Source organism: Corvus moneduloides, chromosome 10 (genome assembly GCF_009650955.1).
Source record: "Corvus moneduloides isolate bCorMon1 chromosome 10, bCorMon1.pri, whole genome shotgun sequence".
NCBI lineage: Eukaryota > Metazoa > Chordata > Aves > Passeriformes > Corvidae > Corvus > Corvus moneduloides.
The window spans coordinates 18,088,582-18,115,869 of NC_045485.1; the positions used below are offsets into that span (position 1 = coordinate 18,088,582).

At 56.3% G+C, this 27,288-nt stretch overlaps 3 protein-coding genes across 9 annotated transcripts in view; 1 reads left to right on the forward strand and 2 right to left on the reverse strand.

Moving 5' to 3' along the window:
* Window positions 1-3,843: 3,843 nt before the first annotated feature.
* On the reverse strand, window positions 3,844-10,756 carry LOC116448847 (mucin-5AC-like). Its single transcript, XM_032119843.1, has 6 exons — window positions 10,437-10,756; window positions 8,357-9,295; window positions 5,388-5,744; window positions 5,052-5,168; window positions 4,663-4,748; window positions 3,844-4,410 (listed from the first exon to the last, which is right to left on the reverse strand). The coding sequence occupies exons 1-6, from the start codon at window positions 10,501-10,503 to the stop codon at window positions 4,336-4,338; spliced, it is 1,641 nt and encodes a 546-aa protein (XP_031975734.1). The 5' UTR covers window positions 10,504-10,756; the 3' UTR covers window positions 3,844-4,335.
* A 31-nt stretch (window positions 10,757-10,787) lies between these two features.
* Window positions 10,788-14,522, forward strand: LOC116448848 (deoxyribodipyrimidine photo-lyase-like). Its single transcript, XM_032119844.1, has 10 exons — window positions 10,788-10,849; window positions 11,138-11,408; window positions 11,586-11,731; window positions 11,851-12,033; window positions 12,197-12,355; window positions 12,681-12,879; window positions 12,969-13,121; window positions 13,372-13,493; window positions 13,602-13,761; window positions 13,936-14,522. Exons 2-10 carry the CDS (start codon window positions 11,177-11,179, stop codon window positions 14,085-14,087), a joined length of 1,506 nt encoding a protein of 501 aa, XP_031975735.1. The 5' UTR covers window positions 10,788-10,849; window positions 11,138-11,176; the 3' UTR covers window positions 14,088-14,522.
* Window positions 14,523-14,936: 414 nt separating this feature from the next.
* The window catches only part of RUBCN (rubicon autophagy regulator), a 30,752-nt gene continuing 18,400 nt past the window's right edge, over window positions 14,937-27,288 (reverse strand). For 6 of the 7 annotated variants that reach the window (XM_032119840.1, XM_032119835.1, XM_032119841.1 and 3 more), the window contains 14 exons: window positions 26,901-26,996; window positions 26,612-26,727; window positions 25,923-26,124; window positions 25,461-25,562; window positions 24,623-24,697; window positions 21,883-21,943; window positions 21,209-21,341; window positions 20,706-20,851; window positions 20,336-20,400; window positions 19,557-19,795; window positions 19,096-19,157; window positions 18,761-18,914; window positions 18,296-18,389; window positions 14,937-17,520 (listed from right to left, as the gene is read on the reverse strand). In XM_032119840.1, coding sequence (XP_031975731.1) covers window positions 17,357-17,520; window positions 18,296-18,389; window positions 18,761-18,914; window positions 19,096-19,157; window positions 19,557-19,795; window positions 20,336-20,400; window positions 20,706-20,851; window positions 21,209-21,341; window positions 21,883-21,943; window positions 24,623-24,697; window positions 25,461-25,562; window positions 25,923-26,124; window positions 26,612-26,727; window positions 26,901-26,996 — 1,709 coding nt within the window. In that variant the 3' untranslated portion in view covers window positions 14,937-17,356. The remainder of the gene's footprint in view (window positions 17,521-18,295; window positions 18,390-18,760; window positions 18,915-19,095; window positions 19,158-19,556; window positions 19,796-20,335; window positions 20,401-20,705; window positions 20,852-21,208; window positions 21,342-21,882; window positions 21,944-24,622; window positions 24,698-25,460; window positions 25,563-25,922; window positions 26,125-26,611; window positions 26,728-26,900; window positions 26,997-27,288) is intronic. The other variant, XM_032119838.1, reaches the window with a different exon arrangement.

Sequence of the window (27,288 nt, forward strand, 5' to 3'; positions counted from 1 at the left end):
GCTCCCTCCTATTTATAGGGATGACAGAAGGAGGCAGGTTGCTCTCCCGCCCCCGGTCCCTTCCCTCCAATGTCCCTGTCACCCTTCCCTTTCCTTCCCTTCCGGTCGAGCCCTCCCCTTCCCAAGGGCTGGATGCCCTGTTCAGGTGGGGCATGGGCTGGGGTGTACTCAAAGCCCACCCTGCAGGGACCCACATCTCCCCAGGGACCTGGCCACAGCCTGGTGCAGCTCCCCGGGCTGCCAGCACCAGAAGGTGAAGCTGAGCCCAGAGCAGTGTGTGGCACTACCAACAGTGGCATGGCAGTCACCCCACGGACCCCACAGGACTTGTTCCACATGCAGGGTATGGGGCCACAGAGCAGTGTGTGGTGGTGACAAGGCAGTGCCAGCTGGTGTCACCATGCCTGTGAGGACACCACGGGCACTAAAATCACCAGCTGAGCCATGTCTCAGGCCAGAACAAGGCAGAACGCAAGTCCCCACTTGGCTCCCCAGGAGCAGATTCAGGTTATATAAAGCAGGGCAAAATATGGCTGGGGTCAGGCCCTGGGGTGTCAGTTGAGCCCGTCAGTGCTCAGCTGCAACTGGAAGCACTTCAGAGCCCCAGCACACCCCAGTGGGGTTTGAAACGTGCACCTCAGTCTGGGCACAGCAGTGCTGGGGTACTGTGAGGGGGTAAATTGTTCAGGGAAGCTTCTTTGCAAGGTTGGACCAGCATCCCCAGAGGCTGGAGCAGGAAAAGGCACAAACCTGGACCCCCTTCCCTGCTATGGGGATCCCCTGGGTCACTTCACCCCTATGTCTCGCCCCCCTCCTCCTCCTGGAGCAGCAATTCCTGCACGCCCCCTTGAAAACTGCTGCCAGCTCCCCTGTGAACAGCATTATGCAAACTCCTACCACTACATGGTTTTGTAGTCAATTAAACACTTCTCAACCAGAAATGCCCCCAGGCAACTCCTGCAAAGTGTTATGAGGGGTGTTAGGCAGTACACAGTGTCCCGCTGGAGTCGGGCAAGCAGCACATCAAGTGACACCCCGGCCAAGCACCAGGGCAGTGTGGATGGGGAAATGCCAGGGGAGGCCAGGTCACGGTTGATGGAACCCCGTCCTGTGAAACCCACGCATTACCCCCGGCAGCAGGAACAGCGCACAGGCGATAAACTGGGGGGAGCATCGCTCACCTGGAACTAAACACCTGCCCACCAAAAATGCCAGTGTGGGTGTAAAGCTGGGGGGGACAGTGCATTTGGGGTCTTGCAATCAGCACTGCAGATTATGGGGTGACTGACCCATCAGTGGCCACCTGAGCAGTGACCACACCAGGGCTGATGGAGGATTTGAGAGATGTAAACCTGCCGTGGGAGAGTTGTTCCTGCCCATGCTGACAATGCTGTATCACTTTGGAAAGCAACCCCAACAGGGAATACATGCTGACGCTGGAGAGAGTTGCTCCAGATGGCGTTTGAGGTGCAAAATGTGGTGGGAACCACAGGGATTGTTGCAAACATGCTGCTCAGCATAGAAAAAAACAACTCGACTGAAGCAAGGCACTGGCCCCAGCCTGCCTGCAAGCTCCTGTCCATGCTCCACAGGGGCCAGAACTGTCTGGAGACCCTTGTGTCTGCTGCTCCTGCGCATGCTGTCCCCAGAAATGCCCATCTCCCAGCAGAGTCACAGGGGTGACAAACCAAACATCCCTCTGCTCAGGCATTGGCACATCCTCCCAAGAAAGCCCACAGCCACCAAGGGATGCCTCATCTTGAGGACAATACCCTGTTACCACGCTGGGAAGGGGCTTTTCACTGATCTTTTTGCTATGCCTGAAACCAAGGTCCTGCCAAAGCACTGGTTCCTGTAAAAGTCATTTAATCTGCTGTTACCAAAGACCAAAGCATCAAGTGGGCACTGGAGCCCTTCAGGAGCCTGTATCCAGGGGGCAATTCTGTGAATCCCAGCACCCAGAGGCTCTGCACCATCCAGCGTGGCAGAGCATGGCCCAGCACAGTGCCTTATCAGCTTTCCTAGAATTAATGGGCTGGTTGTTCCTGTGGAGAACACAGCATCTCCTACTGGCTCCCCTCCAGCCTCCTGGCAAGGGCATTTGGAGAGGGCTCAGGGGTGGCAGTGGGGGAAACCAGGTTATCCATCAACCCCAAGGTTCTGGATGACTTAGCATGCTGGGTGTGTTGCAACACCCTCCTGCTAGAGTGGGAGCTGGGCTATAGCCATCAGCAGGGGTGAAGGGAACAGGGACACTGGAAGGGACACTGGAGTCACGAGGATCTTGAGATGCACCCCATGATGCTGCCACGTCCTCTGAAGGTGACATTCATGTTGGGCACAAGATTTGTTCGTTTGGACAATGCTGAGAGATTGGAGTGTATTACAGCAAAGAGGCTGAGAATTGTTTTGTGAACTGAGAAAGCAGCAAGACTTGGATCCAACCTCCTAAGCCCCTCTTGTCAGGGGTCTATGGCAGGCAAGCAGCCATGGGGTGAAGGTGGCACCTCAAGGACGGCAAGCACAGAGAGCATGGGCAGTGTCGGGGGCTTGTCAGAGCTCTGTGCCACCACTGCAGTGATGCCACATCCCCCCAGTGGGACCCTCTTCTCCCTCCCAGGCGGGGGCAGAGGGGACCAGAGCATCTCCTCCCCCCACAGCTCCCCAGCCACAATAATGGTGGAAGGTGGCTGTGCCAGCAGAGAACAGTGAGTACCCTGGTCACCTTTTCATCCCAGCACTTCAGGACCTTTTCCTCCCTTTGTGACGCAGTTTGGCTCCATTACTCTGGCCTTGGCGCCCGGCCATGTCCCGGGGTCTGAAGTTATGGATTCAACAGCCAGAGAAAACAGCCCAGTGGGACGCGACGTGGGAGGACTCTTGGCCCAGCTCCAAGGCGTAGGCAGACCACAAGGATTTCTTTCCCAGCACCCCACCAGGCAGCCAGCACAGGGACCCCTTCCAGCAGGCTTTGCCTGCTCCCCGGCTCCTTGCCTGGCTGCTAAGGGACCTCTCTCAGTCTTGATGAGCCAAATAAGCCCACAAAAGTCAGGCAGCATCCTAAAGAGCAAAGGGGCAACCCTGGAATGCAAGGGCATCCCAAATGGGAGCATCCTGACAAGCTGCCTGGGCACAGCCTCCAGCCCCAGCCCAGCCTCTCCCAGGCCCGGTGAGCTGGCAGGCAGCTGGGTGATCCCATGGTGTCTCTCCCCATCCTGTCCAGCTGCTGGCTCCTTCCCAGCCGGTTGAAAATCCAGACAGCCTGAGAGCAGTCCCCAGGTTAGGAATCCCACAGCTCCACACACCCCCTCCCAGCCCTCCCTGTGCTGGGGCAGTGAGGCCTGCCAGTGAGAAGCAGGGATCAGCCAAAAACAACCCCTGACACGCAAAAAGGCTATTTTGCTAATTATTTCAGTTTTCAATCTCCAGGCAAGGTGGCTTGCTTAGGCTAATAATTGCTTCAGTTGGATTTTATCTGGTTAATTAATCAGTTAATAAATTACTTTGCTGCAGGGGGACAGATGTTGCGGCTGTCTCCTTAGCTGGGGACTGGAAAAAACAGGGAAGGAGCACAGCCCACGGGATTTCCACGGCCCCAGAGTGCACAGAGCTGCCCCTGCAGCTGTGGGGTGTCATGGGGCAGAAAGCTCCAAAGCAGAGACCCCCCAGTCTGCCAGGGTGCCGAGCCATCCTTTGGAATGCCTGCAGCAGCCCCTGGTGGAAGGGGACAGCCCTGAGCCCATCTCTCCACGCAAAGCTTTCGGGACTCAAGTTTTCCTCACTGGTACCTCTAATAGATGGCAAAGCTGAAAATCAGGAGAGACAACTTGGAAAATGCAGAAGTCATCACTTCGACACAGAAAACATGGAATTTCTATTTACTGCCCAGCCTGTGTTGGCACAGGTGTTCTCCTCTGTCAGCAATACCACAGGTGAGCCTTGGGCACCGCAATCCTGGGGGCTTCAGGTCTCCTTCCTCCCATTCCTCTGTCCCCAGGGTGGTTTTGATGGCTGAGGCAGCTCAGTCCCAGATGTAAAAGCCCAGTCCTGCGGGGTTCCCTTCTCCCAGCCCCCCAGCAGAGCTGGAGGGGGTCCCACCACAGGAACCAGGTCTGGAGCAGGGTGGTGAGAGGGCTCGGGCTCTACAGACAGGCTGTGGGAAGGGGCAGGAGCAGCACTGGGGGTCCTCTGGGGGTGCAGAGTGAGGGATGGGAAGCCCCAGGTTCAAGAGGAGCTGTAGAGGATTCCGCAGGGGCCTGCACCACCATGGAGTGAGGAGCTGGGAGCAGGTGGCTTGGCAGTCCAGGCAGGAGCAGGCCGGGTGAGGGGCAGTGGTCAGGTCCTCCTCCTCCCTCGCCATGCCAGAGACAGGCCAGCGCACGGGAACGCCGTCTGCAGGTCCTTACGGAGCTGAGGGAAAGAACAGCCATCAAACAGCCATCAAACTGTGCCAGAGGGGGTTTCCTGTCCCCTGTTCCCACATAGAAAGGGGCTGATCCTGGACCATGGCAGCCAAAGGAGGGTCTCCCCTTCATCTGAAAGGGCTCTGGATGACATTCAATGCAAGATGCAGCCATTCCCCTCCCACTGGCTGCCCAACCCCCTCCCTGAGTGAACCACAGCTGTCAGATGCAGAGTGGGATCTCCTCCTGCGCACCTCACCTGGGACAACACCAGCTCCTGCACCGTAGTGTTCCCCAGGTCCAGGGGGGTGGTTAGCCGCAGCGACAGAAAGAGGTGAGATGCACCTAGGGATTAAAAACAGGGCTCTGGTTATTGGCCTTGAACCCTGGGCTGTGCCAGAGAACCTGGAGGGTCTCTCTCCAGGATTGCTGCCACAGACATGGGACCTCCTCCCAGGTTAATTGTGTCATGGACACGCTACACTGTCAGGAGAACAAGTCTCCCACTGTACAGCAAACCACATATACCCCAAAACATCAATACCTTCACACTGAGAGTAAAGCAAGAGCAGTGGGGCTCCAGGACCCCCTGCACTGGCCCCGAGCACTGATGCTGGGGGTGGTGATGCCCACAGGCACTGCACTTACTGGTGTTGGACGAGCCAGAGGGGCAGACTGGCGGCAGCATTGTCAGGTCCGTAGGCGTGCTGAGGGTAACCTCTGAGGTCTGGGCTGAGCTGGTGGCAGGGGAAGAGGGCTCAGTGCCTGGGCAAAGCAATGTAAGGTTAGTGCTGTCTGCAGAGGCGCAGGATGCTCCTGCCGCTGGGAACAGGCTTAAGTGAAGCCACCTATGTGAAGTCACCCAAGTACATGCCCAGGATTCCCATGGGAATTTGTCACCCTGATCATGTCCCCACCTTCCAGGTGCCCCCTGGCTGAACCCACTCATAGATGCAGTGGGGGTCCCAGATACTGTCAGGGTACCTGGAGTCGACTCCATAGTTGAGGGGAAGATGTCAGTGTAGCTTGAAGAGGGGCTGCTCATGGGGTCTGATGTGCTGATAACAGGGCTGCCTGTGGTGTCTGTCAGGGCTGTCAAGGCCTCGGTTGAATCGTCTGTAGTTTCAGTGGGAGGAGGCGCGGTGGGCGGTGAGGTGTTGCCAGTCTCTGGGGATGTGCCGGACCCCTCTGGGGTGGAGGCTTCTGTTTCAGGGCTGGAGGAAAGGAGGGTGGCTGTGCTGATGGAGTCAGTGGTAGGCAGCAGTGTTGAGCTCTCCATAGGTGTTGAGGAGGTAGGGAGAGCTGGGGACACAGTTGCTGTCACATCCATGGCAGTGACCTCTGCAAAGAATTGGGACAATAAAATGCACAAGGGTTGGTGGTGAAAGGCTGAGCCTATGGCTATGCTGGGGATGGTGCAGGATCACCACCACAGTGAGCTCCCTGAGGAACTCAGAGCTACACATCAGGCATGGAGCATTGGGAGTGGGAGTTCCCCATCCTGCATGGATCAAACACACGGATCTCTGCAATGGATATCAGCCACGCAGACCACGTAAATCCCCAGCCTGACAAAGCAGGAACAAGCCATGGCCATTGCTGCTTTCAGGGCAGAAACTCCTCTAGGCGCCAGTCCTAAGACCCATTCCACCTGGAGAAAGTCAGACAAACCCGTCTGACAGGAAGAGCCAAGCAGGAACTGGTGACCGTGAGACGGGCTGGAAATGCAGCAGCAGCAGTTTACACAAACCCTCTGCGCTGCAGATAGTCAGGAACTGATAGCGGTGGGTGTAAATAATGGCAACGGGGGAAGCAGCCCCACAAAGGAACAAATCCCAGCTTGCAGCTCAGGATGAGCCGTTAGAGACGTGCCGTGACCCACAAAAGCTCTGGGGGGAGGGGGTGGGACACAGGAGAGCCATCCTCTCTTCCACTAGGGACTCTCTAACAGAGCAGTGTGCTGTCCCCAGAGAAGCCCACGGATCTGTAACCCTCTCCAAAGGATGGGCAGGACAGCCTGGCTGCCTGAACCTTTGTCAAGGGGTGTCTGCGAGGTGGCAGCTTTGGGATGCCAGACTGGATTCCCCAGTGATCCCAGCACAAACCCGGTGAGTCTGGGGCTCTGCTCACATGAGGATGGGAAACCAAAACACAAGCTGCCATCTGCTTTCAGCCAACCCAGCCAGAAACTTCCAAAGCCCCTGGCAGCCACACCCTCCCTGCACACAGCAGCTGGTTAAATAAAAATATGGCGAAGGGCAAAGGTCTGACCCCAGCCCTTGCCAGGTGAGCGTCTGCACAGAAGGGCCTCATCCTCACAAAAGGAGAAGCAGCAAGTCCACCTCTGCTTCCCATTTAAGAAGCAGCAAACAGCCCCCACAGCATTCCATCCCCTGCACACCATCCCCTCCACCCTGGGGAATGATGCTCCCCATTCTCCACGCACCCTGTAGAGAGCATCACATCCCACTCAGCCCTTACCCAGAGCGAGGTGCAGCACGGCGAGGCAGGTGAGGCTCAGCAGCAGCAGGGGCCAGGGCAGGGGCAGGGACAGCCCCCCTCTCTGCCCAGCCATGTCCAGGTGAGCAGGAGCTGACAAACCCCTGCAGGCACCGCTCTGAGTGCTCCCCACAGCCCCAGCACTGGGGTTTCCAGGTCTCCTTCACCCAGCAGAGGAGGAGCATCCAGGTGGGTCCTTTTACCCTCCAGGTGCTGGCAGCGAGGCAGGGGGTTCCACCTGACACAGACACTCCCAGGGACTGGTGCAATGCCCAGCAGACATCAACTGCACGGCTCGACCCAGAGCAGCCACCAGAAGTGGGCAGGGCAGGCCAGCAAGGCCACCACTACCACAGACCTGGCTCCTGTGGCCGTCCTCTGCCTGCTGAGGGGAAGGTGACAATGGAAAAAAGCCCAAGGATGAGCCAGGCTGCCTGAAACCCCGCACTTCACCACAGGGGTGATGTTTGGTGGTGGCTCCCAGCACCAACGCCCTCAGGAGACAACAGCCAGCTCCGTCTGAGCGCGAGGAACTGGCCAAGAGAACAGGCGGCGCTCAGGAAGGGCGTGCTCCAGGCTGAGGGTTTGTCTCCTGGGCTGTCTGTACAGGCATCACTTCCCTGTGTCACAGCATACCACAGCCCAAGTGTACTGCTGACAGCTGGAGCTGCTTCCTTCTCTTCAGGGTCAGGCACAAGAGCACTCAGAGGCGCCTGCAGGCACTGGGCCAGGTATTGGCATTCCACAGGCAGGCATGCTGGAGGATTGTCAGGGTGTAGCCACCCTGCTGCTGAACAGGCACATGGGGGCACTGCCAGGGCACAGGCACACAGAGGCCATCACCAGGGTACCAGCACTCTGATGAGGTGCTCTCACACCGTAGGCATTGGGCCAGGGTGCAGGTACTCTGTGAGGATACAGTAGCTCACTGGGGTACAGGGACACCAGGGACATGTGCACGGCCAGGGGTACTGGGGCAGGGTAGAGTCTCTCTGTCCTGGTTGAGGTGCATGGAGTGGAGTGTCACCAGGGTACATCTGCAGCCCCAGGATAAAGGCTCCTGCAACAGCCACCAGGGTACAGCCACACTGACAGGACACGGGTGCCCAGTAAGCGGCACTGCCAGGGGACAGCAGTGCAGGGGGACTGCTGGGGGACAGTCACACTCCTTGGGGTACAGGGTACACAGAGTCTCACTGCCAGGGGGTGTGTACATACAGGCTCAGTGCTGGGGGCACAGCAACAGTACAGTCACACCATGGCACAGCCACACAGCAGTACTGCCACACCACAGCACAGGTCCCCAACCTTGGGCTACCCGCTGGCCTGCAGAGCCTGGAGACTGGGTGGCCCCTGGGGGAAGAAGCCAAGCACCTGGCTGAGCAAGATGGGAGATCCCATGGGGATTTACCACTCTGATCCACCACCTCCAGGTGCCCTGTGTCTGCACTCACCTGCAGTGTCACTGGAGGTCTCTGGTTCTGTTGGGGTGGAGGTACCAGGGGTGGTCTTGGCTGTGGTCCCAATTGGCTGGCTGGGGACAGGGGTGCTCCCAGGGACCTCTGTGGTGGTAACAAGGGAGACCGTGGTGTGTGATGGGGACATTGAGGGCTCATCTGAAGTGTCTGTCACTGCTGGAGTGATAGAAGAGGTGCTGCCGGTCCCTGGGAATGTGTTGTCAAGCAGTGTGGTTGTGGCTGGCCCTTGGTGGGTGCTGGTGCCAAACGTGGTGCCCACTAAGGTGGAGGAGAGAAGAGTAGAGGTGAGGGGAGGCAGCATGCTCATTTCAACTCCAAATGAGCTGACAGCCAGGGCTGTGCTGGTCCCCACAGACGTGAAAGTGGTCATCTTGTCACAGTTGGGTGTCATGGCCATGGAGGTTGGAGCTGGCGTGCTGGTGGTGGTGAGCCCCAGCCCTGCTGAGGTACCGCTGGTGGTGGGTTCCAGCCCTGCTGAGGTACTGCTGGTGGTGGTGAGCCCCAGCCCTGCTGAGGTACTGCTGGTGGTGGTGAGCCCCAGCCGTGCTGTGGTACTGCTGGTAGTGGGTTCCAGCCGTGCTGTGGTACTGCTGGTGGTGGGTTCCAGCCTTGCTGTGGTACTGCTGGTAGTGGGTTCCAGCCGTGCTGTGGTACTGCTGGTGGCGGGTTCCAGCTGTGCTGGGGTGCTGCTGGTAGTGGCAGGTCCCAGCCCAAGTGACACAGGGGTGCTGTGAGCTGTGCTGCCCCTCACCTGTGGTGTGGTGGTGTTGGAGGCTGCCGGGCTACTCTGCCGAGCCGTAGAAGCACTGGGTGTAAAGTTACCCATTGGCATCCCTGGGGTGGAGGTTGCATGTCGGGAGGGAGGGAAGGTTGCTGCAGTGCTTGAGGTGGTGTTGGGCAGCAGTGCCGTGGTCTCTGTGGGTGTCAAGGAGGTTGGGATAGTCAGGGATACAGGGATTGTCACGTCTTTGACAGAGGTCCCTGCAAAGAGGTGGGAGAGGGCACACAAGGGCTGGCAGTGAAAGGCTGGGACCATGGCTCTGCTGGGGATGGTGCTATATTACCACCACCATGAACTGCCCAAGCCTTGCATCAGCCATGGATCATCAGGAGTGGGAATTCCCTGTCCTGCATGGATCAAGCATGTGGATTCCCTGAATAGCAACATGACAATCAGCCACGCAGACCACGTAAATCCCCAGCCTGGCAAAGCAGGAACAAGCCATGGCCATTGCTGCTTTCAGGGCAGAAACTCCTCTAGGCGCCAGTCCTAAGACCCATTCCACCTGGAGAAAGTCAGACAAACCCGTCTGACAGGAAGAGCCAAGCAGGAACTGGTGACCGTGAGACGGGCTGGAAATGCAGCAGCAGCAGTTTACACAAACCCTCTGCGCTGCAGATAGTCAGGAACTGATAGCGGTGGCAACGGGGGAATAATGGCAACGGGGGAAGCAGCCCCACAAAGGAACAAATCCCAGCTTGCAGCTCAGGGCGAGTCCATGAGAGACCTGCTGCGACCCACAAAAGCTTTGGGAGGGGGTTGAGGGATGCAGCAGGAGGGGACCTACAGCTGTAGTTCAAGGTTCTCAGGAGGTACAAGCCCCAGGTTTATTCCCAGTTCTCAACTCAACATTGCTCTTACTTTGCATCAAGTGCAAATGTTGGGATGGCATTTGAAGTTTTGCAGGCCTAGTACATCCCAGTGAGGTTGCCATCTGGGCAGGGCCATTTGGTGCTACTGGGCAGGTTGTAGCAAAGGCAATGAGCCCAGCAGGGACCAAGGCTCAGCAAGGGGGTCAGCTGGGCCTAAGGTCTTCTCTTCCCAAATGGAGACCCCCATCAGAGGCAAAAGAAATAGAGCTTGTTGCTTGTGTTCTATAAACCACTGCCCTGTTTGCTCACTAGGACAGGGCTGAGATGTTGGAGAACAAACAGCACCCAAAGTGTTTCACCTCTGTGAGTAAAGCCACCCGAGGGCCACCCACCACCCTGGAGAACAATGCTGCTCACTCACCCCCCACCCCTTGGACAGCTCCACATACCGCTCAGCCCTTACCCAGCGGGAGATCCAGCACAGCAAGGCTCAGCAGCAGCAGGGGCAGCCCTCCCGTGCCCCCAGTCATGTCCACAGCCAGCACCCCAACGCCTTGCAAGGTGGGGGACGTGAGGATACAGAGCGTGGGGAAGGTGGCAGCGGGGAACTACGCTGCCGAGTGATGGCTGAAGGTAGTTGGAGCTGCTTCCTTGTTCCCGGGGACAGGGAGGGGAGGCACCAGCGGGCACTGACCCCCCTCCCGGGGCAGGTGCAGCGCCTTGGGCGCGCCGGGGACATCGGTGCAGCACGGGCGCCCGTGTGCGGGGGGCGGTCCCGGGCGCGGAGCCGCCCCTCGGGACACGGCCACACCCCTGGACACGCCCTTCGCACACGCCCACGGCTTGTGTAACACTCGAGGGCCGCGTGGCTGCCGGGTAGGGACTGGCATCGGCATCGGCGTCTGGATCGGGGTCGGGATCGGGACCGGGGTCGGGATCGGGATCGGGGTCGGGGTCGGGGTCGGGGTCGGGATCGGGGTCGGGATCGGGATCGGGGTCGGGACCAGGAGCGGATCGGGCCGGAGACCGGAACACCGTTATCCGCCGCTTCCCGAGGACCAGGATGGGCAGGGGACCAGTATCCCCCGGGCTCTGGGGGCGGTCCGGGGTCCGGGATTCGCAAGGAAGCGCGGGAGCTCAGTCCGGCCTGGTTTCCTCTCGCAGCGGCCGCACGCAACCACGCTGCTCCGGGCGGTGCTGAGGATGCGGCGGGGACAAGGGAAGCGAAAGGCCGAGGTCACGGAGGTGCCACCTGTGTCTCGGAGGAGGACGGAGGAAGAGGAGGCGATACAGGAGGCCCGTCGGAAGGCGGCCCCGTCCGTTCGAGAGTTCAAGTACAACAAAAAGCGGGTTCGCCTTGTCTCCCAGGGCTCGGACCTAAAGGATGATGCTCGGTGCATCCTTTACTGGATGTGCCGGGATCAGCGAGTGCAAGGTGCGAACCAGCTGGTGGAAGGGGCTCCCATGCGTGGTAAAAGCGCTGGTTCCCTCCTTCGGTAACTTTGGAGCTGGCCCCACTCTCTACAGGGAGGTGTGGGGGGAAACTTCCTGTGAAACTCCATCCCATCAGTGAAGCACTCTCCTGACGCCGCCCTGTGTACTTTTCCCCCAGATAACTGGGCTTTTCTCTACGCCCAGCGCCTGGCCCTCAAACAGGAGCTGCCTCTGCATGTCTGCTTCTGCCTGGTGCCCAAATTCCTGGAGGCCACCATCCGCCACTACAGGTTCATGCTGAGGGGCCTGCAGGAGGTGGCGGAGGTACGGCCAGGGGATTTCCACGCTGGGTGGGACAGGGCTCCTGGGGAAGTGGGAGATGGTGGTGGGGTGGGGTCTCTAGAGCCATGAACTGTCCCACAGCCATTTCCTTGTCACTGCAGGAGTGTGCAGAGTTGAACATCTCCTTCCACTTGCTGCTGGGCTATGCCAAGGACGTGCTGCCCACGTTTGTGGTGGAGCATGGTGTGGGTGGGCTGGTGACAGACTTCAGTCCCCTCCGCCTGCCCCGGCAGTGGGTGGAGGACGTCAGGGAACGGTTGCCGGAGGATGTGCCATTTGCACAGGTGGGTGTCAGCACTCTGGGAAAGGAGCACTCTGGCTGGTGAGATGTGGGACAAACTTGTCTCCTGTGTCTTGCGAACTGGAGTGACCTGAGCAGAGAGCATGTGTGTCATGTCATCAGGACTGTTTGCTTCTCACGCCCTTCTCCATGGCTTTGCTTCCCAGGTTGATGCCCACAACATCGTGCCCTGCTGGGTCGCCTCCCCCAAGCAGGAGTACAGCGCCAGGACCATCCGGGGCAAGATCCACGCTCAGCTACCTGAGTTCCTCACTGAATTTCCCCCTGTTGTTCGTCACCCACATTCCCCCTCCTGCCCAGCAGAGGTACCAGCACGAGACGCTCCAAACCCATCCACGGGCTGGTCCCAGAGTGTTTCACAGATATTTTTTGATCCTGGGAGGGGTTGGCAGGGAATAAGGACAGTGACCTGCCTGAGGTCACACACAGATGGTGTGGAGATGAGGATGCCCTGGGGAGAGGGAGGTTCGCACTTCATTCATCAGGTTCCCACATCTCTGCCATGCAGAGGGCTAGTTAAGAGGAGGAGGCTGGCATGGGCTGGGGACTTGCTGGTTGGAGACATAACACTCAGGGCAGCCCTCACTGAAGGGATTCTGCGGATGCACTCACTGTTTGGTCGCCGCCCAGCCCATCGCTTGGGAGGCCTGTTATTCCAGCTTGCAGGTGGACCACACCGTGAAGGAGGTGGAGTGGGCAACCCCTGGCACAGCTGCAGGACTGGCTGTGCTGAAGTCCTTCATTGCAGAGCGGCTGAAATTCTTCAGCACCCACAGGAATGATCCCAACAAGGCGGCTCTCAGCAACCTGTCCCCGTGGCTTCACTTTGGTGAGTGTCCCAGGCTTCCCACTCTGCAGCAGGCCTGAGCATTGTGGCTTGGACCAGCAGCCTGATTTGCTGCTTCTCCATGTCCCCAGGCCAAGTTTCCACCCAGCGAGCCATCCTGGAGGTGCAGAAGCACCGGCGCACGTACAAGGACTCAGTGGATGCATTTGTGGAGGAGGCTGTGGTGCGGCGGGAGCTGGCTGAAAACTTCTGCTACTACAATGAGAACTACGACACCGTGCAGGGTAACATCCTGGGTCACGTGGGTCATGCTGGGTACCCAGCTGGTCACTCCAACTTGGCAATCCCATTTCTCCTAGAAGGGCTGTGGGGACACTAATGTCCCATCATTTGGTCCTTTCTGGAGGTAGGACAGCAGCTGGCAAGTGCCCTCTTCAAGACTGGTGCCTCTAGGGCACAGTGCCCTCAGTAGCCCCATTCTCAGGGCCCTACGGAACAGGTTGCTCAGTGTTGCTCTTCATCTCTTGCTCACAGGTGCCTATGACTGGGCGCAAACCACCCTGAAGCTCCATGCCAAAGACAAGAGGCCTTATCTCTACAGTCTGCAGGAGCTGGAGCAGGGGACCACACATGACCCACTCTGGAATGCTGCCCAGGTACTGCCCTCCATCTTCCCCACAAAATGCTGAGCTTTTTTCTGAGGGGTAGAGGGGTAGAGGTGACCTACCACGGACTGACCCTTATGGCTGTCCCTATCCCCACAGCTGCAAATGGTCCAGGAGGGCAAGATGCACGGCTTCCTGCGGATGTACTGGGCCAAGAAGATCCTGGAGTGGACGCGTTCCCCTGAGGAGGCCCTGCAGTTTGCCATCTACCTCAATGACCGCTACGAGCTGGACGGGAGGGACCCCAATGGATACGTAGGCAAGCTGCAGGATGGGGGCATGGGGTGGGAGGCCTTAGCTGTGATGGCCAAGGCTGCAGTGGGTGCTCTCTGCAGGCAACTCCAGCGCATCCTGGTTTGCACCCACATGCCACTTGCTCTCTGGGTGCCTCTGAGCAAGGGAAGAGCTGACGCTTTGTCCCTGTGCCCAGCAGGCTGCCTGTGGTCCATCTGTGGCATTCACGACCAGGGCTGGGCGGAGCGGGCCATCTTTGGGAAGATTCGCTACATGAACTACGCCGGCTGCAAGCGCAAGTTCGACGTGGACCAGTTTGAGCGTCGCTACGCCCCCACACACTCCCAGTGACCCTCTGTGCTGGGGCACGTTGTGCCTTTGCCAAGCTGCCAGCTTGCAGTGATCACCCAGGGCAGGGATCACCCCGGGATGCTGAAGGGCTCCCTGCAGCAGCAGCAAGCTCCAAGGTTTTGCAAGTCTTTGCCATCAGCTGGTGCTCGAGTTGCCACACTGGGGCAGCTGCTGGAGCCCTCCTGCTGCCACAGGTTTGCTGGCAGCTGTGAGAGCCCATCTTCAGCATGCCTGTGCCTGCCAGAAGCCTTTGTTATGACCACTGTCCTCAGGAGTAGCCCAGATCGCCATTGCTGCTGGTAACCACAGCTGAGATTTGGGCTGAGCAAGGTGTTTCTAGGGAAAGGCCCCCAGGAAGAGGCTCTTCGTGAAGCCAGTGCTGGGGCTGTCAGACCCATCTTTCAACAGTTGTTTTAAAGTTTACAGTTTCTATCACCTGCATTGATGGTGTTTATGGGGACATGCACAACACTGCTGTGAAGGGAGAGCTGGGCGGCGGGGAATGGGGATGCAAGCACTGACAGAGCAGCCAAGGCCAGGCCCATGGGCCCCTCTGACAGCAGCCAAAGCAGGCTCTGGAAGGGAACAGGCATTACAGAGAGCCCCTTGTTCAGTGGCTTGTACCTCCTGCCCTGAGTCCAGTGGGCAGTTTGCAGGCAGAGGCCACAAACCAGATTAATTAGTCACGGTGTAGTGACAGTAACCCCCTCCCAGTGACTGCATCACCAGCTGCACAAGCTGTCCCTTCCATTGCTCCTTGCCATCAGCAGCACTCCCTGCCTACCCCATCACCTCCAGGTGGGAAACACACCATTACCCCACCGAAACAATGTCACAACACAACCAGACTCCTTATTAACTTAGTTTATTGAGGACGGCATTTTAATTGCTGTGCTGTGCAATAATAATCCCGTTGTGAGAGCTCCAGTTGACGGCCAGGGCAGCCCCCAGCTCTCCCTCCCAAAGAGCTTCCCTGTCTTGGCCAGTTCCAGTGTTAGTTGTAGCGGTCAGTGCTGGGCAGCAGTGTCAGTGCTGGGCACAATCTTGCCCTGGAGACCTTTGCCAGGTTTGCAAGTCCTGCTGCTTCCACACACAGTCCATGGCGGAGGGTGGAAACCATAACAAGCCAGAATTCCTTCCCTCTTCTCTAAAAGTACTCAGTGCTTTGAGAAAGGGATCTGGGCAGCCTCTCAGCTGCTGTCCCATGACATTAAAGTGCTTCAAACAAAATAGGGTGGATGGAGGTGTGCTGCTGAGGCAACTCCAGGGAAGGGGTTCCCAGGTCCGAGCAGCAACAGGAGGGCTTGGCTTGGGCTTGGGGACAGGCAAGACCAAGGCAGACCAACATCTGGTAGCCCCAGGGCTTGCAGAGAAAGTGAGCAGAAGAGCAGCTGCTCTGGGGGAAAACAAGCAGAAGCAAGACACAAGGCAGCAAAAACCCTGGGGGAGCAAGTGGGGAGCTGAACCCTGCTTCCAGGACTTTGTCAGGACGCTGCAGGCAGGGGAGAGATGCTGCTGTGCGGCAGCTTGGCCCCCAGCTGCAAGGCTTGCAGCCACCCTCCCTGAGCAAGCCCTGCGGCCACCTCTCCTGGCCCCTGCCTCTTCCCCTCTCCCCAGCCCTGCTGCCCCCACAGGGAGAGCCCATGAGGGGTCACATCCCAGCCTCAAATCAGGACATGTCCTGAAAGAGCCACTGCCCTTTGAGGCCTCCTGCCAGTGCATTGCTCTCTGGTCCCTCAACACCCTCCTTGCACATACACAGGCCACACCATCCTTCCCAACACCCCACATCCCACCTATGCTGAGGTGGTGCTGGGTATGCCATGGCTAAAACATCCCCCCACGATGCAGAGGCACCTCCTTAACTGGGCACAGAGCTCACCTTGTCCCACTGGGTCTGACCCTGACCCTGCAGAGCTGTCACTCATGGCAGGTGGCTCTACATCAGCGAGGAACCAGACCTTGGCAGCACCCCAGTGCCAAACCGCTCTCCTCCTGGGTATCCCCACTGCAAGCAGGCTGCCTGACCATCTCACCACAGCACAGCTGGGAAGCTTCAAGGCTTTGCCTGGCTCAGGGACCCCTCCTCTCCCAAGGGAAGCAGGAGATCTGCTGGGAGAGGGGACCAGTTCCATCCAGGGGTGAAGAACCAGGAGCAGGACAGCCCTGGCGATTTATACTGGTGAGTCCCAAGCAGATCACATACCCCCTAAGGAGGCATTTCAAGCAGCACCTCCTTGAGAGGGAACACACAGTTAAAAATACAAACAACCACATTAAAAAAAATAAAACCAAATCCAGCAGATTAAAAAAAAAAAACAACCTAAAACAACAAACCAAGACAGAGGCTTGGGGATGCAGCTGGAGGCATGAGCCTTCACCTGCATCCCAACAGGTCTTGGGCAGAAAGGCAGCTCCACACAAGGCAGGTCCTGGTGCCACAAGAGTGAGGTCCCATGTCATCCTTAGAGGAGGACATGTCTCCCTGGTAGGACAGACTGGCAGCATGAGAAGGAAGTAGGGTCAGAAGCCTCACCGTATCCCATGGAGGCAGATTTCTGTGGAGCCATGGGGATCTGCCTGCCAAAAGTCCATCAGCACATCCACTTGTGCAGCTGCTCCAGCGGCAGTGTCCCTCTGCAGCACAGGGAAATCTGGCATTTTCATCATTGCCACCTCCTCTGCTCTGACTCTGGAGTGAGAGCAACTGCTCTCCAGCAGTGTCCCACAGCACATTTGAGAAAGGGAGCTGTTAAATGTACAACCAACCCCAAACCCCCACCCTCCCTCCATGCACACAACCCTCAGCAGCAGAATGGAGGATCAGAGGACTGAGACCTGATTCCCTCCTCCAAGGAGCAGATGTGACCAGAGCTTCCTAGTATACAGCTGATGAGCAGGAAGTGCTGACCCTGCAGGGGACCCTGCTCGGCTCAGAGCAAGGCACAGAGATGACAGCACAGCCCTGTCTAGTCCAGCATGAACAACTGCTCGGAAAAGATCCCTGTTCTGCCTGCAGGACAGGCAGGAGCAGCTGCCTCCCCCCAAGCAAAGGCATCAGGGAGTGGGAGCACCTGGAGCAGATCCACATGATGGAATATGTTCCTTTCCCAGCCCAGCACTACTGCATGAGGGAAAAGAGATCCCTTCAAGACAGTGCTCCAAGCCTCCAAACAGTCCTCCTCATCCTCAGTCTGTGTGGTTCAGTCTCTGGTGATGAAGGCCACGCACATAAATAAACCCATGATCTGCTCCTTTGCTGCACATGCTCATGTGGCTGCCACTGCCTCCGGCTGCTCCAGCTCATCCTCGTAGTCTGAGATGTAGGACTCCATGCTCTGCTTGGCCATCAGCTCTCTCCGGGCTTGGAGACGCTCGCACCGGGGACAGCGGGCGGATTTGAAGCAGGATTTGTGGTAGCAGGCTTTGCACTCTGTGAGGGAGAGCATGGCTGAGCACTGGTGCAGGCTGACAGACTGCCTGACGCTCCACACCCCAGGTCCCTGCACTAGCTTACGAAGCTTTGGAAGCACAGGAGGGAGGTTTTCTGCTCCACACAAGGTCCCTCCCCAGACTTCCTTGATACTCCAAGGAAGTAATGACTTTGCCCCAAGTTTTCTCTGGCACTGCACCTGCCAAAGCAAGGCTTGCATGTAGTCAGGAGCCATTTTAAGCCAGTTCAGAGGCTGGTCCCAAGATGCAGGACCAAGCTCTACTCAGCCATTAATACTGGGCATTATCGAGGATGTCTCCTGAAGGGGCCTAGGGATTTCTTAGCATGCAGGAAGGACACAGAGATAAAGCCTTCAGGCTCTCTCTGTTCTGCAAGGTCAGCTCCAGCCATCCAAGCAGGGGCAGGGGAGCTGTGTGCAGGCTGCAGCCTGTCCTGTAAGCACAGCAGCAGGGAAGCCAGGGCTCCCAGACACCCGCTCACTGCAATCACAGCCCGACTGCCCGCTGCTGGCAGGGCAGGCAGCACACAGCGTGGTCAGGAGGGGACCTACATGCTTCCCCACGCCAGCAAACACTGTTACAATGCTGATCTACTGCTGTGAGAGTATGTTGCAGACACAGGCCATGCACAAGTGCACTCTGGTCTGGATGGCTAAGGCTCTCTACCTCTTGCTAGCACAAATGCCACTCAAACTGGAAGCAGACCTTGGTGGCCCCAGGGTCTGCCCCCTCCCTGCTGCTCCCCAGTATCTCACCTTCACATGTCTTGCACTTGTTGAGCTCAAAGGGGAAGATGATGTCATCCTCATTCTGGCAGAACTCACAGATGAAGCCTTTGGCTTGGCACAGCTGGAAGGAGAAAAGATGAGGAAAAGGCAGCTAAATGCTCACCTCCCTGGCAAATTAAGGCAGAAGGTAGAGTAGAGCAGGACAGCAGGACGTGGTGCCCTGCTCTAACCATGTGGGACAGCCCTTCCCCAGCATGGAGCACAGGAAGGCTGAATCAACCTGTGTCAGGGGTGGGGGAGAGCCAAAATGGGGTAGCAAATATCCCTTTTGTGCTAGGTAGGAGCTCTATGAAGCAGGCAGGAAGAGTTAGCACTGAATCAGTTAATCTGGTGGCTGCCTGGCACACCAAAGCCTCCCCATCAGTTATCCTTGCAGCAAAGCCTGCTCCCAAGGCTGCAGAGCCATGCAAGAGGCAGGAGAGGAGGCCTTACCATGCACTTGTCAATGTGCAGGCTGCCTGCCTTCAGGAGTTCTGTTAGGTGAGGCATCAGGTCCCCTTTCTTGATGGCACTGAAGTCACTCAGTGAGTAGAGGTGCAAATCCTCTGTCAAATGGCCAGGCACTGTGTCAAAGGAGTCCAGGAGGCTGCAAGGACAGAGAAACCAGAGCTCAGAGCAAAGTGACTCCACTAAGACCCCTCTCTCCACTCCTTATGCTTTCTCTCCCCCTCCACTCCCCTCTCTCCCCACAATGCACAGGCTGCACAGATTCCCAATGCAAACTGCCAGGGGACAGAACCAGGACAGCAAAACAGCCTAGGACTCACTCTTTAGCTAGCCGGCACGTCTTGAACATGTTCTTCATGTGGAAAAGCTGGATTCTCAGCAGCTGCAGAGGAAGGGGGGACAAAGAATGAGTAAACAGAGCACAGTCCTCAGCCAAGCAGGTTTGCCCCATTCCCTGTGCTGCTGAAATAACTGCTGCTCCTCAGCTGCTGCTCTCCTGTTTCCAAGGTGTTTACATCACACAGGGCAAGGCAAGCACAACCATCATCCTGTGCTCCAGGAGATAAATTGAAGCCCAGCTGGATACCAGCCACAAATTCCTTGACATTCCTATGCCACTGAAGAAATAAGAAGACGTGGAATGGAAACACATACTGATGAGGTTTTAAGCCTCCAAAACTGAAGTATCTGCTTCTCCCCAGCTTCCCTGAAATACGGTTTACAGTTGGCAGCCACCCACCTCATCCAAACCCCACTGAGGAAGGCACAGAAAGGGTCTTACCCGCACTTGGTTGAGAGCCTTCACTTTCTGGTAGAGGGCAGGATTGATAGCCTGCACGTTGAAGAGTGGGTCACTCCAGATCTTGCTCAGCAGGTCTTTGGAGAAGTTGCTCACGTAGTACTTGCTGAAGTCCCACTTGCGCAGGATGCGGCTGGGGATGACGGTCTGGGCGTTCTCGTGGCAGCACTGGCAGAAATACTTGCCCAGGTACTCACAGTACCGCAGCCGCTTGATGTAATCTGGCCAAACCCAGGCAGACAGGCAGGTCAGTCCAGGCACAGGCTCTGCACAGCCACATGCTGCACTCCCAATGCTGCTCAGCATTTCCAACAAGCAAGGAACTCTGCCTTGCTGCCATCTCCTCCAGCCCAGAGTGTTCAACACTCGGGTCTGCAAGCACTCTCTGGCTGCAAAAGCCTTCAGGACCAATAGTCCAGTCTCATGCAGCCACATCTACCTACATATTCAGGGAAGAGCTCTGCAGCTACAGAACCTGCTGGGAGCTTGAGGACCCAACAGAGGACTTTGCGTTACAAGAGTCAAGATCTGAAATGCCCTCCAAAGGACAGGCTGGCTGCTCTTTGCCTCCACCAGCTCTGTGACCTTCTGGAAGAGGAGACTCCTCTGTGGATGGTGCACACCAATGTGCAGGCAGAGCTGGCAAAGGCAGTGCAGCACTGCCCCAGTGACCTTGTGCTGAGCTCTACCACCACCCACTCACTCAGCATCTTCCCACTTGTTTGCACTCTCCAGTTACAGGTCAGGCTCCCAGCACTCACCAGGATCAGTCCGGATGCCACAACCTGCACACCGGTAATTCTGCTTGGCCACAGCCACCTTCCTCCTGCCCAGAGATAGAAGACAACATGCATGACCCAGCCCTGATGGTACCTGGCACCAGAAGATGGGTATTGGAAGGCCTGGAAGGTTTATGTGGACAACACATCCAAGGCAAAAAGCCCTTCTGTGTCCTGGCACTAATCCCAGGCACTGGCTCCATCTCACCATCTCACACTGGTGACCACTGTGGATTTACCAGTCTGAGAGCGGGGAAACCCCAGCAACCAGAGGATAAGCAACCTCGGTGTTTATGGAAAAGGGATGGAAAGGGCAGATCCCCTGAGAGCCCCCAGCCACACGGGTCCTTACGCTGGGGCTGGGTGAACATTGAAGATGATCTGCGGTCGTGGCGGGGCCCACTCCAGGTTTCCACGCACCCGAATCCTCAGCTTGTAGATGTCGGCGTGTTCTCCATCATCAGGAGAGATAGGCAGAGAGTCAGGGATGGGCAGGAGCTGGGAGAGGCAGGCAAGAGGGTCAGATCCCTATCTTGTACTGCAAAGGCAGTGCACCTGGCTGGACTGCCAGAAACCTGCAACTGCAGCCCTCTGGAAAACTGCCAGGCACTGAGTTGCTCCTCCAGCTGAATTGGGGGATGAAGAATGGCTGTCTCCAGGGATTTGGACACTGCTGTGGGAGGCTGCAGTGGCACAACCCTGATTGGATGCATCCATCTCCAAAGCCCAGACAAACCCGCTCCTCCAGCTCCACAAAGGGAGCACTGGGACAAGCAAAGCCCCCTCAGCAGTGGCCTGAAGCCAGGAGTTCAGGGAAGATCAAATGCAATCACTGACACGAACTCACAGCCTTACCTTCTGCGGGGCGTCATGCTCAGGGACCAGCCACTCCAATTCAGAGGCAGCTGGGAGCTGCATGCCCTCAAACTGCTTCAGCAGGCCCATGGCCACAGCCTCTGCCGAGTTTGAATTGAGGAAGGAGTGGGATCTAGACAGCAAAGGAATTGTTAGTACTGGATCTCACCGCTGCACCCTCCTTGCAGCCCCATGCCAGTCCCAGCTCAAGCTGAAGATCCTCTCTCTTCAACTCTGGCACCATAATTCTGCACTGCTACACAGGCTTAAAATTAATACACGTGATTGATTTCTGTCTTTGCAGCTGCCCCCAAGCAAAGCTGGCTAATGGCACCACAACAACTGTTCAGAAAGGTGAGCAAAACTTGAATCACTTAGCAAAACCTGTGCCTGTTTGCAGGGGAAGCTGCAAAGTGACAGCCAGTGCCTGTGTAAGCCAGAAAAAACTGCTCTCCCAATGTGAACCTACCCAAGCAGCTGCCAACCATTGACACAGCTTTGTATTTTACCACACGAGCAGAGGGATCCCCACAGAGGGAGGGAGGGAAGGCAGGAGGGAGAGAGGGAGGGCTATCTACTCCAGTGCAAAACAGCAACTGATGCACATGGAAGAGCAGAGCTGAGGAAAGAGAATGTGGTACCCAAGATGTGTCACCATGAGGTTGAAGACGTACATGGAGTCCGAGGAGAGAAAGGACTTCCTGCTGGAGTCTGGGTTCTTCTTGATGTCTGCATCTGAAATCACAAACAGACAAGGTGGAACAGATGGGACAGGGCAGGGGGACACACTCATTTCAAACCAAAGCTTCAAGGTAAAACTCATCAAGCTATTCAAAAGCATGTGAACTACAGCATCAACTTCTACCAGTGGCACTGAGCAGTAAGGAGGGGTGCAGTCTAATCAGTCAGCTGTTGGAATTACAAGGGAAAGGCATGGTGGGATGCTGTGAACAGCCAGCCTGAGGTTTGGGGGAGACAAGTGGCTGCTGGTACAGGTCACACATCAAGTCCTAGCAGTGACAGGGCCTGAAACAGAACACACACAGGAGGGCAGGACTGCAGGGTTAGCAAGAAGGTTTAGTAGCTCTCTACACACAGTATAGATGCTGGAAGGGATTAGCAATGGGATGCAGAGCCCTTCTCTCTACTTGACTGCAACCTCTAAGATCAGACACTGGCCAAGCCACAGCTTGTCAGTTGACTGCACAGCCAGGGCTGGCAGCCTGTGCCCAGCACTGCCCAGACACATCAGCATCCCTGCAGAGAAAGGGCCAGCAGCCATGAGGCCAGCCCTCTGCAGAGGTCACAGACTCATCTCCTGAGGAGGGAAGGGTCCAAGATAAGGTGCAGGACATTGGAGTCGTGCTCCCTCCACCCCTCCATCAGCTCCCAAAGAGTCCTGGGCTGCCCTGCAGCTCCAGTAGCAGGCAATACCCAGAGGTACCTTTTACACTCATCTTTTTTTCACTCCAGCAGGTTAAACCCTAACCGGGAATCCATCTCAACAGTAGAAGACCCCTGTGTCAGGACACTTGCAGTTGTACAATGCAGACAAAAATAGACAGAAACCCTGCTTCAGGGCAGATAAGGCTCCCAGAAAAGGGAAGAGGGCATGCAAGGTGAAGGTACTACAGGTCAGGACAGAAGTGTGGCCAAAGCCAAAACCTTCATCCCAGCAGATCTCCTGTTTTGTACCTCTGGGGAGCTCTAGGAATGGTCTGCAGTGACCACACCACCCCCACAAAAAAGCCTGTAGCTTCCCCTGCCCCAGTGCCTGGCATGGGGAGGCACAGCTCAGGGTCCCTGCTCCTATTCCCCAAGCAGGCTAACACAAATCTGCAGAGAGCCCATATGATCCCAGCCAGGCATCAACTGCACACTGAGGCCAAGGGAATCACAGCTTGTGAGCCAAAGCAGTCACAGGCTGAGCAAGGAGTGTCCCCCTGCCCCGAGCTTTCCTACAGAGAGCAGGACTGCCCTAGCAACAAAGGGAGTAAGTCCTGCAAATTTACAGACTCACACTACTGGAATTCAGCTTGGATGCTTGACCTTCACTGTTTGACATCCATTGCTAAAACAGGCACCCGAAAGCATCCTAATGTTAAGGAATCCACGTATCTAGGTCATGCAAACTGAATTCTAGCTGCAGAAAACAAGGAATTCAGGCAAACAGCCTCACAACCTTGTAGGACACCAGTCAGACACACCTGCCATGCTCCGGTGCCTTCTGCTCTGCGCAGGAAGGTCCCGCATGGTCCTAGACTATGACAAACATGAGCAAACGGGAGGGCACACGCAGCACAGAGTGGGCCAGGTGCTATGGGAAGGCAGAGCCAGCACACTCGGGCACTGACATGGTCTCAGGGATGGCAGAGGGAGCCAGATCTGACCCTAGGCTTCCACAGGAGCTAGCACTGGGACACCGCTCATTTCCTAACATTAACAGCAAACACTCCCAAATCATCATTAGCTGCCCAAAACATCTCTGCCAATGCTATCACCAGGTGGGATAGCCCCCAGATGGCTTGTGAACAGCCCCCAAATCTAAGGACATCACCCCACACCCCAGTGCCAGCTTCAGCCAGGATCACAGCCTGGTCTGTGAACCCAACAGGGCTGACAGAAAAGATCTGAGCACCAGCAAATCCAGCAGGAGCAACATGCTGGTGCTGAACACCAGACAGGAGAGAGCAGCAGCAGCCCAGCAGGCTGTTCCCTTGCTAAAGAAAACAGAGAGCACATGAAGGTTATTTCAACACGGCCAGCAGACCAGAAGGATTAACTAGTACTACTGTAAACAATAAAAACACTAAGCTGCATGTGATCTCAGTGCTTAGGGCCTCCAGCATGAACAAACTGCCAATGCCCTGTCTGATCTCACTACTTCTCCCTCCAGAACTTCTTTCTAGAAGGATTCCACTACAGGTCAAGTCTGAGCAGAACAGGAAGGGCTGGCTGTGGTTCAGATCAAAGCTATGGCATGCCAGCTCTGCCAAGTCAAGTAGAATAATGCTCCCTAAGGCACTTGGGATGGAGACCTGGTCTCACATCATAGAGGACTCTGCTCTCATTTAACCCAGGCTCAGCCTTCAACACCTACAGAGCTTCACTGCCCTGTGAAGTCCTACCCCAGGCAAGACAGGTCTTGACCACAGCAGGCACTTTTGATACATCCAAAATACTGCATGGCAAAATGCCCTGGGGGGGGTGGAGCCCACAGCAGAATTCCTCTGCCTCTGCTCTACTCCATCCTGCCACATCATCCTGCCACAGCTTTTCTTGCTGACATCTGGATGGTACTGGAACTAATTCCCAGTTCTGAAACCAGGCAGCTTTCAGAGAAGTGTGCCCGTGCACACACACACACACCTTGCACACACACGCGCGCGTGCCCGGGGGAGCACTGCAGGGTACCTGAGAACAAGGAAGCCATTGACACTGAGAGGCCGTTCTTGGACATTTGAATCAGGTTAGATCCATCGTTACCATCTGTATGACACGGTGATGACAAAACAGTTGACTTCAGTGCTTCAGCCAGGCCAGAGAGAAACGGCATAAAACAAGAGCAGCACTCACACAAGGAGAGCCCAGAACTGAATTCACACACTCCTCCATGGGCTACAAAACTGAGCCCAAAACCTCACCCTCATGGACTGAACGGAGGGGTTGCTGTCAATAGTCAGGAGACAAGAAGACTGGACAACTCCACCTTCTTTTTAAAGTAAGAGAGATGGAGGTACTATTGTCATCCACCTCAGGATGAACAAGGCTCTGAAGGAAATGAACACCCAGGGACTCAGGCTGGTCTCCTGTGGGTGATAAGCTCAGCCACCCAAGCTGCCAGGAGCAGAGACTAGAGGTATTGCAGGTCAGGATGTGACCAGCACCTACCATTCAAGAGGTAAGTGGTCAGAGCTATGGCTCCTTCTGCCTGGGGAGAAGGAGAGCAGGAGGGCAGCTCTCCCACCTCTCTAGCTGTGACAGCAGCTGTGTGTACCAGGCAATGAAATGGAAACCACCTACCAGCCAGAGGCACAGAACATGACAGGGTTACAGAAGATTCTGAAGGAAAATCATGCCACCACATGAGGGAAACTGATTGTTCTGCTTATACTCAATTCAGCCAGTTGTTTGGGAAAAGCCATCCTGAAGGCCAGAAGTACAGGGTCTTCTTCAGCAGGACTGACCCCAACACAACCACACCAAGAAGTCCGTTTCTATGAAAGAAGCCGACACAGCCATTTCCTCCTACCTCGGATCTCGTACTCTTCCACATCCTCCACAGAGCCAGAGTCAGAGAGCCGCATGGAGCCGTGGGAGCTGAACTGGGACCCGCTGTCTGTCGCCACCAGACCTGGGAGAAATGCATCACAGCCAGGTCACCAGTGGAAGTGCTCCAAAGGGTCACTGACAGCTATGGGAGAAGGGGATAGCCAGGTACGGCCAGGGAAGGGAGGGATGGAGCTCAAAGATGGAACACACTATGGGGTCAAAAAGAAATTACATTCCATAACTCAGTGCCAGCAGTGTTATCAATGGATGGTATCTGTCACATTATGGTCTTCAATAGCAGCAGTTTCACAAATCTTGGCAGCACCTTGGTAGCAATTTAACTGTTTGCAAGGAACGGGCAGGAAGGCAGGCAGCTATAGGACAGGCAACGGACAGAAAACCCACATCCCACTAGCTGATGAGCCCAAAACGCATCACCCACTGTCTGAGCCTATCTCCTGGCAGGTAGGGAACAAGTGCCTGGTGCGGATCTGCTGGCGCCGAATGCGAATCTTTTGTTTAAGCTCCTGGATCTCCTTGTCACTGTCCTCCTCCTCCTCCTCCAGCTGCCGGCTCATCATGTTGCATTTCATCAGCTCAATGGCAGCGATCAGGGACTCTGAGATGCTGAAGTGGGCATTCTCCTGCAAGGCAAGAGCAAAAGCATTCAAGGCTATGCCTTGGATGAACTAAGAAGACTTGGTAAAATTTTGTTCCCCACCTATGACAGGAAAGAGCTTATTACTCATGGATGGTGGTGAAAGCCATTAACCTCTGTCAGCCCTGCAAAATATGACTCCTCTATGAGGACCTAGAAAACAAAGCCTTCTTGGGCATCAGAATACTCACAAAACACAACAGGCATCCTACAAAGAGGATGTGCAACACATCTACTCTGGGGGGTCAGCACATGGCCCCGAGAGGCCCTAACATGTTGCAAAGCTGCCACGTATATGACGGATGGGCAGATCCCAGCTACCAGACACCACCGAGGAGCTCAACCTTGGAGTTCGGTGCACAGCTCTACAGCAGGCAATACCATGGCATTATCTTCCCCACGGCAGGAAGTGTCTCTGAACCTGCACCAAGATACATTCTCCAATGCACACAGGCTGCTGCTGCTTCCCTCACCTTCTCCAGGTCTGCACAGCTGCCAAAGTCCTGCTCAGAGAGGTAGCTGATGAGGGACTGCCCTTCTGAAGGTCTCCTGAACATCCCTTCCCCCGAACTCAGGTACTGTCCAGAGTCTAGAAAAGGAAGAGACACAGGTATGAGGGAAGGACCTGCTATCTCCATGCCACCAAGCCCTGCCAGCACCCAGCCAGCATCCCACAAGCAGGTGCCAGCAGCTGAGGTCACTGCAGACCATGGAGGAACCTGACCAGGATTGAGTGTCCCTGCTGAGGCTGGCTGTACTCACCATACTCCATGTAGAGGGAGCTGGGTGTGCTCAGTTCACTGCTCTGCGTGGAAGCAGAGACCGGCCCTCTCCCTCCACTTGGATCACCATGGGACTCTGGAAGGGAAGATGACACCAGGCACACCTCAGTAGCTCAGAGGCACCCAGCCACTGCACAGGGTGAAATGAAAGGGGCTCAGCATCACACACACAGGCATGAATGGATGGAAATAAAGAGACACATCTTCCTGCTCCATGCCACAGCTGAGGGCAAGCCCAGGATGAGACAAAACTAGAAAGGCATTTCAGGCAGGAGAAGGGGAATGATGGAGAGAAGATCATGAGAGCCATGGAACAGTTGAGTCCTGAGCCTTCCTCTGTTTACCCCAGAGCAGAGCTGGGGAACACA

Excerpts from the sequence above, each read along its gene's own strand:
- LOC116448847 (XM_032119843.1), bottom strand. The coding sequence starts at position 10,503 with ATGACTGGGGGCACGGGAGGGCTGCCCCTGCTGCTGCTGAGCCTTGCT. Across the intron at positions 5,745-8,356 it reads GACCTCCAGTGACACTGCAG|AGGTCACTGCCATGGATGTG; the intron begins GTGAGTGCAGAC and ends AATTCTTTGCAG. Across the intron at positions 5,169-5,387 it reads AACTATGGAGTCGACTCCAG|GCACTGAGCCCTCTTCCCCT; the intron begins GTACCCTGACAG and ends TGCTTTGCCCAG.
- LOC116448848 (XM_032119844.1), top strand. The coding sequence starts at position 11,177 with ATGCGGCGGGGACAAGGGAAGCGAAAGGCCGAGGTCACGGAGGTGCCA. Across the intron at positions 12,356-12,680 it reads CCCCCTCCTGCCCAGCAGAG|CCCATCGCTTGGGAGGCCTG; the intron begins GTACCAGCACGA and ends GTCGCCGCCCAG. Across the intron at positions 13,762-13,935 it reads GGACCCCAATGGATACGTAG|GCTGCCTGTGGTCCATCTGT; the intron begins GCAAGCTGCAGG and ends TGTGCCCAGCAG.